This window comes from Propithecus coquereli, unplaced genomic scaffold (genome assembly GCF_000956105.1).
Source record: "Propithecus coquereli isolate 6110/MARCELLA unplaced genomic scaffold, Pcoq_1.0 Scaffold247, whole genome shotgun sequence".
NCBI classification, from domain to species: domain Eukaryota; kingdom Metazoa; phylum Chordata; class Mammalia; order Primates; family Indriidae; genus Propithecus; species Propithecus coquereli.
Window position 1 is genome coordinate 2,802,121 of NW_012148030.1, and position 12,633 is coordinate 2,814,753.

Below are 12,633 nucleotides of genomic sequence, written 5' to 3' on the forward strand. Positions count from 1 at the left end.
GGACAAGCCCACAAGAGCCCATCACCAACCCCGCAGCCTCTGCCTCCCTCTCCACCGGGGCTAGGTGCCTAACTCCTTCTAATTAACTGGGAAGGTCTCAATCACGGGTCCCTACTCCTAGCGCCCAGAGAAACCCAGCGCACGGCTTCCTGGGAGATGTAGTCCCTGCCACCTCCTGGACACCCGTAACTCCATCCCCCGGAGACCCTGGGGCCCCTCAGGAGACCCGCAGGAGAGATTGCTGGGTCTGGGCGGCTGGGAGTGTGGCTGCCTGGCGGCGCCCGGGGGAGGCCTCGGGGTGCGCTCCCGGGTCTCCGGGTACGGAGGGAACTACACTTCCCAGGCCGCCCCGCGCCAAGCCGAGCCGGCTGCCTCGCTTTGCGTGACCGCGGCAGGTTGGTCCTGGAGCAGATGAGCGCAGAACATTTAGGCGAAAGCGAGAGGAGGGGGGGAGCGCGGGGCAGGAGGAGCACCTCGGCCAAGAAAATTATGCATGCGTTAGGGAAGCTCTGAAAGAATGGCTGTGGAAGGTAAGGGACGCTTGGGGCTTTTTAAGCTCCGTCTTAACCCGCGCACCCTGATACACACATCCCTGACGAAGCTTGGCGATCGCGGGGAGGAGAGGGTGGCGGAGAGCGGGCGCCTTTCTCCTGCACCTCTCGGCACTCACCTGAGCCGCGGAAGGCCAGTGGGCGCTTTATTCAGTTGCTTTGCAAAGACATGTAAGGTGCGCGGCACTTTGGGGTAGGAGGTGAAGAAAGTGTCCCTAATAGGGAAAGGATATCCTGGAAATGTGGGGAAAGCTGGGGAGTCCTGCATGAGGTCTCAGCCCCGACGTGCCCTTTTTCTCTGCCCGCTCCCCCCAAGTCATGCGGGGTGGCCACGGGGCTGGGGATGCTCGGTTTGCCCCAGACACGTGGGAGAGGACCCTGTCTAGGTGCGTCATCCGCAAGCTCGGATGGCGATTGGGTCGAGGCCCCTCGTCGCGTGCACCCAGCAGATGTACCCAAAGGGCGGAGGTGTCCCTACACCTGTTTCTGCTTATACAGCTCTCCCGGACTCAGCAAAGTTTATAGGAATGGAATGGAATCAGCCAGGGGGGAAAAGTTCAACAAATTCTTCTGTGGGGTTACTGCTTTTCTTTGAAGACCACCTTCCTCTTTCCTCTTACAATTCTGCTTGTGGGCATTCCAGTTTGGACTGTGCAGTCCTGCCTCCTTTGAACTTCCTGGTTGAAAGCTGGGTCGAGCGGGTTGTGAGAGATCCCGAGAGTTTTTCATTTCAGTTTCTCTTACCTTGTAACACAGGCTTTCTTGTTGAGGGTAGTTTCTGGGGGGAAAATTGTGGACCAGAAGTGTTTGCGATGTCAGATTATTAAGAGGTCAAACTGTGCCTGGATGGTAAAATAAAATGATCGTGGGACTAAATGGGAGCCTCCATTCACCTACAGAATTATGATTCATGAGTGCGGTTCAGGTCAGAGGGGAACTGAGGTAGGAGCAAGAGGGCATGCCTGCCCACTGCACAAGGCTCCTTGCCAAGGGGAAATCAGCCTGTTCCTTGTAGGCTGGAGACAAGAAGGAACCACAAGGGCTTGCTTGTTTCTCCCTCCCTTCCCTGCCCCAGGAGTGAGAAACTGAACTAATCTGACTCTTGCTCTCCTTATGATTACTGTCTTAACAGCCTGAAGTAGTAACAAACTAGCTCCTACACTTAGCACCCATAAACTCATAAACTGTTGCTTTTGGGCTATCTCAGGTTCAGAGATCCCCAGCTAGCCACTTCCAGTTTTCCCAACTGTATTAACAAAAATGAAGTCCATTCTTCTCTCTTCTTCTCTTCTTTCTCTATGTCATTTAAAACAAACCAAACAAATAATTAAAGACTTTTTTAGGTTTTCTTTTCTGTGCAAATGCTGATAGGCTGAGAATCTGGCTTTTTGTATTTTTACAGTTGATGAGACTTTGAATAACAAAAACAAAACAAACAAAACATCCTAAGATAAAGTTTATCTTGAGCTTAAGACCCAGTCAAGTTGACCTACCACTGTCCCTTCTGCCTCACCCATCAGATGACATTGATTATGATCTCTTCTCTTTACCACTTTTCTGTGTCCCCAAGTGAGGGACACTCCTACTTGTTGCCAGTCCACAATGTTCTTGAAAACAATTTCCCATTCACTGCAAGAAATACAGGATTTGCTATATTTCTTGTCGGATGGGTGATTATACCTGCGAAGGCAGATCTTACAAAAACAAAGGCTTTTGAAGGAAATACATGTGAACTGTGGAGAGTTTATTTTATTTTCTTGTGACTTATTCACTTAAAATACCTGTCTAGTAAACAGGAGCTCTTGAGTATGAATCACAATGAGATCTCAACTTGAAGAATGGAGGAAGTATTTTAAACTTTTGCTGCAAATATGATTCCTATCTCTGGTCTTTGCAAAGGCCTCAGGCTGGACTGGGCCCTTCCTGGTTACTCCCATTGGGTCTTTTAAGTCTCAGGGAAAACTTCGCTTCCTCTGGGAACCTGTCCCGACTCTCCCTTTTCCTCTGCACTCCCAGTGCTCTGTCCCAGTCTATGGGAGGTGCCTCCTGCGCTGAGCTTCCCTAGCACGCCTGCTTACATCTATCCTAACACTCGGCATGCTTCATCTGCCTCTTGCCCCTTGGGGGTTGGGACCATGCACTCTTTGATTTTGTATTCCCAGACAATAGCACAGTGCTTGTTCCCTAATAGGCACTCAGTAAATGCTCTTGAATTACATGGCAGATGTGTTCATGGAACTTTTGTAACTGCTTCCATAAGGATGCCTGGAGTTTTCTCAAGTGCCTAATGCTGTAAAATAAGTGACTTCTGAAAGATTTGAAGGTGGGGGAGATGTTTAAAGGAAGCACCCCTCTCTTTAGTCTTTTGTCCTGATGCTCAAAGCATCTTTTAGAGCAGTAGTTTTCATCTACTGCTGAGTGACATTGTCTTCCTTGGGCACAGCTGGAATATGTAGGAACTGCTACTGGGGGCTGCTATCGGTATTTCGTGCCCACGTCCAGAGCATGGCCATCTCATACAATGTTTCCAAGCCAAGACCAAGTAATAACCGGTTTACCCAAGCTCGTTGAGAAACGCTGATTTGGACAATAAGGAAATTTTCCAGAGAAACTGAAATAGGAAATACAGTTTGTGTTACTTAACATCTGACTTTAGTTTACACATCTGGAAAAAAGTGGGCTCACTACTGTTTACTTCCTGGGAGTATTGAGAAGATTAAATAAATAAAGGAAGGGCTTATAGAAACATTGCTGGAACCCGGATCCTTGGTAAATGTTACTTGTACTCCTGCCCATTGTTCTCCTTTTAAGAAACCATACTATGTGGCATGTGTTTTCTATCCTGAATTTTAATTTATTCCTGCCAGCCAGTCTTTCTAATTAGTAACAGATTAGAAGGTTTTTACTATGGTAACATTTTTCTTAAGTAAACTTGAACTTGTAAAAGTGTTAATAGCAAGTACTTCTTCATTAATTCATTTTGTTGAACCTTCAGCCTTGCATTTAAGATGAAAAAGAGGTGCCCTTTGTTTATTGTTTTTTGGTGACCCTGGGTTATGTTTTCTTCTCTGACTTTAAATACATCCTATTTATGTTCCTAGCCTGGTTGGGACCCATGGTTTGCATTTATGGATACCTGGGAAGCTTAGAGGTGTGCTTTCCAGCCATTGGACAGGGTAGTACCTTATGATCTGCAATAGGATTATACTGGCATCCATTGTCTTTTTAAAAAACTGTTGTAATAAATTACTTCAAATAGCAGGAGAACTAGAACTTCTAGAAAGGAGGTAGCGGGAACCATAGAGTAATTTGTTCTCTATGGACAGATTGTGTAGATGGTTATGCCTATTGATATTTTCCAACAGAAGTTTGTTGCAGTACTACTATTCAGGGAGAAGAAAAAAGTGGATTCATCAGGGACAGTGCTATATTCATCTCTGCATTCCCTGGACAGTGCCTGGCACTTAGGCCCACAGTAATTGTTTCATGAATGAAGTATAAACGCACAGCTCCCCAGAGCTAGAGAATGGTTTTCTCCTCTTTATCCCCAATTCCTCTCCTTCTTACTTCATCCTCAGAACTTCATAAGAAAAGTAAGGTAGATGAACATTGTACATAGTGTTCTATTCCAGGTCTAATGGACTAGCACCTCTTACATGGCAGAAAAATGATTTCCAATATTCAGCACTCCCCTGAAAAAAGATTTCAAATGGAAGGCTATATGCTCTAAATAACATCTCTGTTAAGGGGTATCAATTTTCCTTCCTAACTGAACAAATTGGCTTATCAAATAACTTCTGATAAGTCATTGAATGCTCAGGTTCTCTAGTTTTCTCCCATAAAAGAGGGAAAAAACTTCCCATCACCAAAATATTGTAAAGCTAACCAATAACAGTGGCTAGAGAAAACTGGAAGATGAGATAGAGTCAAACACTTGCAGCAAAGAGAAGCAGTTGCAGTAAATGCTTGGCTTTGGGGGTCTAGTAAATGATGACTCTGTACCCAACTCAGATTCAGAACTGAGTCACAGAGTCAGAGAAGTCACAAAGGGAGACACAAACATCATCTTTAATATAAGGCTACAGTGGGTTATTTCTTCTGGTTTCGTGTTGGATGGTAAAGCAGCCTTGCTGATATCACACCCCAGCAGTGAGCTGACTCCTAGCAGAGCCTCCCTCTGCACCACTGAGAGCCCAGAGAGCAGAGAACATGGGCTCCTGCAGCAGGCAGGTCTACCCACAGGGAGGGAGGGTAGGGCCAAACCATCTATGCTTTGTGCCTTTTCACAGACTTGCATAATTAGCTTCTCTCCTGAGCAGGATCTAGAGAGAGAGAACGCAAGTGCCATTCTGATGGATTTTCCCTCATAGGACACATGAAGCAGGGGGAAGATGGCTCCCACCTGCTAGCCTACCGATGCTTTTCTAACTACCTTTTCTGTTGAGAACATCATTTGAATGCACCTCTTCTACTTGGTGGTGCTCCTAAGGGCAAGGAATATGTCTCATGCCTGGCCCATGAAGTTGGAATGAATGGAAGATGAATTAATGGGTAGGATTATGGGTGCTTTTGATTTCCTCAGTAGCCGCCATACCTACTTACTTCGAACTCCCGACTGTGTTCATCTGAAGAGTAGATGTGAAAGCAGCAGGCCTATGGACAGGTTTCCCTAATAGGTACTTATCTCTACAGCAGCTTCATGGTGTTATTATTCAACTAACTGCTCTCCAGTCTCTTCCATTTCACTTATCCTCAAGGGACTTTTTTTCTTATTTTCTGTTCTCTAGCCCATCAGATCTGGCTTTATTGCACCAGCAGCTTCTGTTGGTCACTCTGTTCTAGGACAGGAGAATGGTGACTAGAAGCCCATCATTGAAAATTCCTGTCCCGTGACTGTGCATGAACAAGAATTGGGGCCTCAAACCCTGGCTTCCAGCGTGCCGTGGCAGTGGCTCCTGCCACTCCCATCTCTTCCACAGCCCTCTTAGCCAGTTCAGACAGGGCTTCGCTCTAATCCTACTGCGTTGCCTAGCCCAGCCCTTCCTAATTCCTTTCATCCCACCCTTCCTTTCTCATCTGTCTCGTTGTTCTCTTATGCCAGAAGAAGCAAGGGCTGGTGCTAAGAAGGGGAGATTGTGTGAAAACTTTGCTGGGTTAGCTGTGATCTGTAATGCTGAGTCACAGTGGATGCCGTGCTGACATGTTAAAAGAGGGGCACCTGGAAATCGAAGCCCATGCTTGAACTCCGGGGAGTGTCAGATGTTATATATTTAATTAATTAGGAGAAAGGGGGATATTGCAAATGCTCATTCACTGGCATTCAACCAGGTTTTGCGTTTTCTGTCGATAAGCAACAGAATGCTGCCCATGTGCAAGGAACTCTAGTAGATTTGGTGAGAAGTACAATGAAGAAGGGAGTTTAGCCCACTCTGCTCCCCCTGCCAAGCCCCCAGTTTCCACTTCAGTGAAGGAGACAGAGAGACACAGATTAGGCTGAATGATATAAGTGCTAAATAAAAGTACAAGCAACATAACGTGGGAGGTGGGAGGTCTGAGAACAAATGGAGCATTTAGTTCTAGCCGGATGGGGACAGCCTCACAAAACGGATAGCATGTGAGTGAGCTTTTGAGTAGGATTTTGATGGGTGGGAAGTGAGGAAAAGGGATGAAACAGAGTAGTGCATGGGTAATGTGTGCTTCCTAGTGGATTTCCCCCAAGTCCTGGTGGTGTGGTGGTTTAGCCCTTTATGGGCAGGAAAGTGAATGAGGAGGTTTCTAAGTCATGTCTGGTATAGTTCATCTCCTAAGGGCTCTATTATCTCTTGGCCAAACCTGCAGCACTCCCCACGGCCCAGTTGGATCTTGCAGATGGTCCTTTTGAAACTGCGAGAGCAAGGGAGGCAAGTTGCTCTCTTGTAAATCAAGCTGATTCCTCCCCAATTTTCTGAGGTGGAATGTAGCAGCACCACCCGCTCCGAGCTGGCTCCTGAGAGCAAACGTGGCTATATTTAGTCTGATTTTCCTAAAGTGTGGGTGCAAGAAGCTGCTTGTACTGCTCGCCTCCCTGCATGAAGAGCAGGAGCAGGACGGGCGGCAGCTGTCGGGTGACAGGGTGGCCGCCTCGGTGTCTTCAGCAGCCACCTTCCCAGAGTGCCAGGCAGGGAGGAGCCAGTTGGCAAGTTCAGTTCCTTTGCTGCTCCTTGCTTCTTGGCTGCCCTTGCTTCTGTAGAAGGTGTTTCTGGTATTCAGCAAACCCCAAGTCTCAAGTGATTTGGCAGGTATTTGTGGACTGGCTGTGGGGTGTGGCCCTCAGGAATACAGCTTCCCTTGAGACCTGGGGTATGGAATGGGCACAGGCTTGCTCATGCTTCATCATTTCCTCCACAGTGTGCAGCTCCCCCCTTGGGGGTTATGGTGCTCACAATGTTGTCTTTAAATATGCAAGGCCTGCAGCCAGACTAGGTGTGAACCCCAGCTCTGCCCAGGAGCTGCTGGGTGTGCCTGGGTAATTCACTGAGCAGGGCTGTGACTCCTTTGCCCATCTATCAGATGAGAATGTTCATGGGAATGACCTCATAGGCATGTCCAGAAGGGTTAATTAGTTAGTATCAAGGGAGCTCTTAAGACCTGGTCTGATAGGTGCTCAGTAAACACTCAGTAAAATGTAAACAAAATAATAGTGAAGATCTGTTTCTCCCTGTCTTTCTGCCACATTAAAAAAGCATCTGAGCCATTTATATGGCATTTTTATGGCTCTGTGATATACAGTCTGGCATAATAGTGGGTGCTCAATGAAGGAATGTAGGTTCCTAGAGTTGGGAGATCAACAAAATATAATTGATAAAATATAAGGCATCCTCAGCTTGAAATATATTATTTGATGTATTAATTATCTGACTCCATGCAGTTATAAGGCAACAAAGGGAAATAAAAATTATCATAACAAGAGTATATTCACTAAATACTCATTACCTAATTTTTTTGCTACCAAAAAACTTGCCACTTAACACCAACAATTTTGTAGGCTAGTCTCTCTCTGATTAGCTGATCCTCATCGAACCATATAATATGTATGCAAAGTAAGTTGATTACCAAGAGAAATTTCAGATCTTGCAAAGAGGAAAAAGTTCATGGACTGTATGAAAATGACATTGGAAAACTGTTGGATCATACAGCCATGGCCCAATTAACATCTGACTGAGTTAGTCCAGATAAACATTAAAGAAGAGAAAAATTGATTAAGATTTTGACTTGATAGGCACCAAAGAGAAGTAGTCAGACCTTGGTAAGATAAGAGAAGTCTTTGGTGAAACGAGATGCCCTAAATATTTTAGGTGAAAAGATGGTTTCCTTGACAATTGGTCTATGGAAAGTCAAGTGTGAAATGAAAGCGATTTTGTTTTGCTGACATAAATCCTGTTTTAGAAGTTATATAACAAATAAAAAATGAATTCCTTTTTATGTTCAAAGAATTAACATATATGTTCAATAACAACCTAAATTTGGTTAAACAGAAGATAAACTTCTCAGATTCTCTTTTCAAGATAAAGTATCATTCAAACTATTTCAATATTCAATTTGAAATTCCAGTCTTCATTTCAAGTGTACTGTCTTTCTCTTTCTCTCTCACTCTATCTTTCATGGTTTTATATTATCTAAAAAATTTTAAAATTGGGATTATTTAGGTATACTTTACATATAATAAAATCATCTTTTGTAGCTTTTTGAGTTTTGGCAAACATATACCATCTTGTAACCACAGTAAAGATATAGAACAATTCCAACACCCTCAAAAATTCCCGCATGCCCCTTTGTGGTCAACCTTTCCCCCACCCACTGCCCCTGGAAACTGCTCTGAATTGTCCTTGTCCTTTGCCTTTTGTAGAATGTCATATAAATGGTATCACATGCTATGTTGCCATTTGAGCCTGGCCTCTTTCACTTAACGTAACACATTGAAATTCATCCATGTTGTTGCATGTAGCAATAGTTCAGCCCTTTTAATTGCTGAGTAATATTCCATTGAATGGATATACCAATGTTTACCCATTCACCGATTGAAGTATATTTGGATTATTTCCAGTAATTAGTGATTATGAATAAATCACTATAAATAGTTGCTTACAGGTTGTTGGGTGAACCTAAGTTTATTTCTCTTGTGTAAATAGCTAAGAGTGGGATTTTCAAGTCATAGTAAGTGTGTTTTACCTTCATAAGAAACTGCTGAACTGTTTTTCAGAGTGGCTGTGCCTCATGTGTATTCTCCTTTATTGTCTCTGTGCTAATCATCTGCTGATAATGAGGATCTCACAAGAATAAGAAATTTAGACTAATGGACCTATGCAGGTAGTTGGATGGGATTACAGGGAAATGGCTTCCAGAGGTGAGTTCCTTGAGCTGCATTATACAGGAGTATGCAGTATAGCTATTGCAAATATACACTCCTGATTTCCAAGTCAGTTCAGACTGCAAGCATGGACATAACCTAGAAATGTCACTGGTTTGAGCACACAAAAGAAAGCTTATAAATTTCATTTTATTAATAAGTAGCATGAGAATTTGTCATTAAGTTCTATATAATGGTTATATTGTTGTGGTAAAAACAATCAGATAAGGAAAACAGGCCACGGAGGGCTTACTTTTGGGGAAAATTATGCAAGAACACAAAGGCAGGAATGGTAAGACCAGGTTTGAGAGGCCACAGAAGGTGAGTTTAGCTAGAATGTGAAAAACTTACCTGTCCCTGAAGGGAATTGGTTTTGCCTGCCAAGATTGGTTATGGATTCCATCTGTGAAGCCTAAGAAGTTTGTTGACTGTTTCTAGTGTAGTTAAATTTTGAAGCTGGCAGGGTCCAGGTGTACATTTTGTAGCCCTGTGTGATTCTAATTTAGCATTGGGTCTTTCATCAGATGTCCCTTTAAACAGTGTGACCAATGCTTGATTCACCTGCAGAGAGCACATTAGCCAAAAATCAGGTGTGGGGCCTGACCATTGAATTACTTCTAAGTGCAAAAATAGTCTTGGAGATGCTAACATATAGGGATTTCCAGGACTTTCCACTGATCTCCAGGATCATGAGATGCAATATTTGAATTTGGGGTTGCTACAGAATTCCTAGACATACTCCTACTGCTGTTTGAGGTCATGAAGTGTAAACATTTCAGTTGAGGGTTTTGTTTTTGTTTTTGGAGACGGTGCCTGTGCCATTCCACAGAAGTAAAAATACAATGTTATTGACCAGGCTTCAGGAGGTGTACCTTGTCCTTGATTCTGTCTGGATTTTTTTGCCCTCTTGGTGGCTGGTGGTTTATTGGTGGAGGAGAGGGAGCTACCAGTGACCAAGAAGTCGAGATGGGCATCTACCTCCTGGCCTCAGCCACATCATCACCTTTAACTTCCCCTTGCATCTGTAAGAGCAGCACCAGGTCCACATCAGTGCTCTGTGATGCCTGAGCTCTTGGCTTCCGTTTCTTTTCTGCTTTCTGAGAAAACATAGCTTTTTAACATTGTGCTTGTTTAGCAGATATTTTTACCTGAATAAACTGTAAACTGGGATTGATATTTTTTGTTAGTCATCCAGGAAGTATATATGGGTATAGAATTCATTTCCTGTCACTTAGAAGTAGAATGTTTTTCCTTTTTCACAAATATTTGTTGAGTACCTATTATGTGCTGGGATGTAGAAGAGTTTGGCTTATGTAGTATGGTGGGTAAGCTTCGGAAAACCAGCTGTGCTTAGGACTGTGAGATTTAAAGCAGTGTTTCATTGTATGATAAGATTCTCCCGGGGCACTTGATAACGTCCAGAGTCCTACTTCCCTGTATTGGGTTGTCTTTTGTGGTAAATCATAAATGGATCCCAGAATTTAACATGTGCCCTGAGTCATTCTTACTAAACATTTTGGGAGACACTGATCTAGGGGTAGGATTCTTAATCTAAAGTCACAAGAGGGGACTGAAGGATTTCCTGGGATACTTGACCCCCTTACAACTATAAATACAACTTGTATGTGGACATTATGTGTGTTTTTCGTGGAGAGAGGAGCTGGAGCTTTCATCCTATTCTCACAGGGGCTAAAGATGAGTAATCTCAGGACCATGAGAATGTGCATTTGACTATTTTACTGTCTGATACATATCTCTAGTGCCTACAGCCATGGCTGGCTCATAGAAGACACTCAACTATTTGTTGAGTAAACAAAAGAACTAATGTTATTTTGTGCCTTTTCTGAGCCAGGATTCTTACACTTGCTCTCTAAAAAGTAGTTTTCATAAAGCAGTGAGATAGGTGGGTTTTGTTCCCCATCTAATTGTTGAGATAATTTAGATCTATAGAAAATAAGTAAATTTCCAGCTGATTTGTGGTGGAACTGGGCTTTTTAGCCAAGTTTGCCACAGTTCAGAGTCCTTGGTTTTTTTTTTTTTTTTTTTTTTTGTTTTTCCCTCTTTTTTTTTTTTTTTATTTCAGCATATTATGGGATACAGATGTTTAGGTTACGTGTATTGCCCTTGGTTCCCCTCCCCCCAAGTCCGTGTTTCAAATATGTCCATCACTATCTTGTTTTCTGGTTTGTCCCAGTTTGGTTCTGATTAACTAGTTTTCTTTTGGAAACTTTGGTAACTTAAGAAAAACAGCATTATAACAAAAATAAAACATTTCTTAATTGGGCTCTGCAATGGGGAAAATTCTTTCAGGTTTTTGGATCAAATCTCCAGTAACGTGTTTATATTGGTATTAGCTTTCTACGCTTTTGCTTGCTTTCTTTGTAGGGAGCCCCAGGCCTCTGGGTTTTGGTGGTGGTTTTCTCCTGCTGCCTTCCAAAGTCACCTGTGTCCCCAGCATGCAATTAGTGTAAATTGCTATTTTATTTGGACAGTAAGTCTTCATTGCACACTTGCTATAAGCTCAGCAGCACTGTGAGTGGTCTGGGGAGTCCAAAAGGAATCTGAGGCCATTGAACCTACTGTTCCGGGAACTTAGAGTCCAGTCCAAGATTCAAGACTCATATCATAAATGTTTCACCCCAAAAAGGGCTCAGACGTGGGCAGGGGAGGCTGTGTAGCGGCTCTGCTCTCTCCGTATCAGAGGGGAGCTGCCACACCCACAGCAACGGTCCTCCTGCTGCCCTGGACTTCCCTTGAGAAGTCATTATAGGGTTTTGTTTTGTTTTGTTTTTAAATAGAGCAAATTAACTGCGATGGAAAGTTTGGTCATAGTCTGGAAAGACTGAGAAAACAAGGGAGAAGCTGAAGTAATGTAATCACAGGGTGATAAGGGAAAAGAAAGGAACAGAGCGCAGATGTTAGAAATGTTTCATAGGGGAACAAATATAGGATTTGGGATTGTTTATTTACAGGGAGTGGCAGATACATAATTGCTCCCAACTCTTCCGGGGCTCTCCACTGCCAATGGAATAAAGTCCAAACCCTCCGCATTCAGGGCCCTTCCCAGATCGCCAGGCCTTCCTGCTCCAGGCTGTGCTCCACTCCTTCCCTGTAAGAATCTTCTTTGATACTCCACTGAGCTTGACTATCAGCTGTTTCCTGGGCTCTCAATGTATGTGAATAATGTCCTTTCATTCAACATTGTTTCGTTATAACATGGAGAGAAAAAAAAATTGATTCCTGGCTGGGGCCCCTGTCTATGGAGTCTGTACATTCTCCCCAGGTCTGCATGGGTTTTCTCCAGTTTCCTCCCACATCCCAAAGATGTGCCCCTTAGGTGAACTGGTGTGTCTACATGATCCCACTGTGAGTGCCTGTGGGTGTGAGTGTGCCCTGAGATGGGGTGGTGTCCTGCCCTGGCCGTTCTGCTGGGACAGGCTCTGGCCACCCGTGACCTTTAACTGGAATAAGCAGGTTGGAAAAGGAACAACTGAATGAATACAAATGATTGTTAAAAATTTGTAAAGTAGATGACCATCCTACAGGTGCACAACAATAAACGATGCAGAATGAAAGCTCTCAGCAAGCCTGCGCTATTTGTTTTTGTTCGTTTTTGAACTGTGTAGTGCAAAGAGGTGTGTCTGATAATTTTCACATGGCAAACATTTATTACTTGATTTAAGCCACCACCACTGT

The 12,633-nt window shown here is 43.8% G+C and overlaps 1 protein-coding gene across 2 annotated transcripts in view; it reads left to right on the plus strand.

Annotated features, from left to right (window-relative positions):
* Window positions 1–388: 388 nt before the first annotated feature.
* SAMD12 (sterile alpha motif domain containing 12) overlaps window positions 389–12,633 on the plus strand; it is a 397,831-nt gene continuing 385,586 nt past the window's right edge. For both annotated transcript variants that reach the window (XM_012646559.1, XM_012646558.1), the window contains exon 1: window positions 389–530. In XM_012646559.1, the coding sequence (XP_012502013.1) occupies window positions 518–530 (13 nt within the window). In that variant the 5' untranslated portion in view covers window positions 389–517. The remainder of the gene's footprint in view (window positions 531–12,633) is intronic.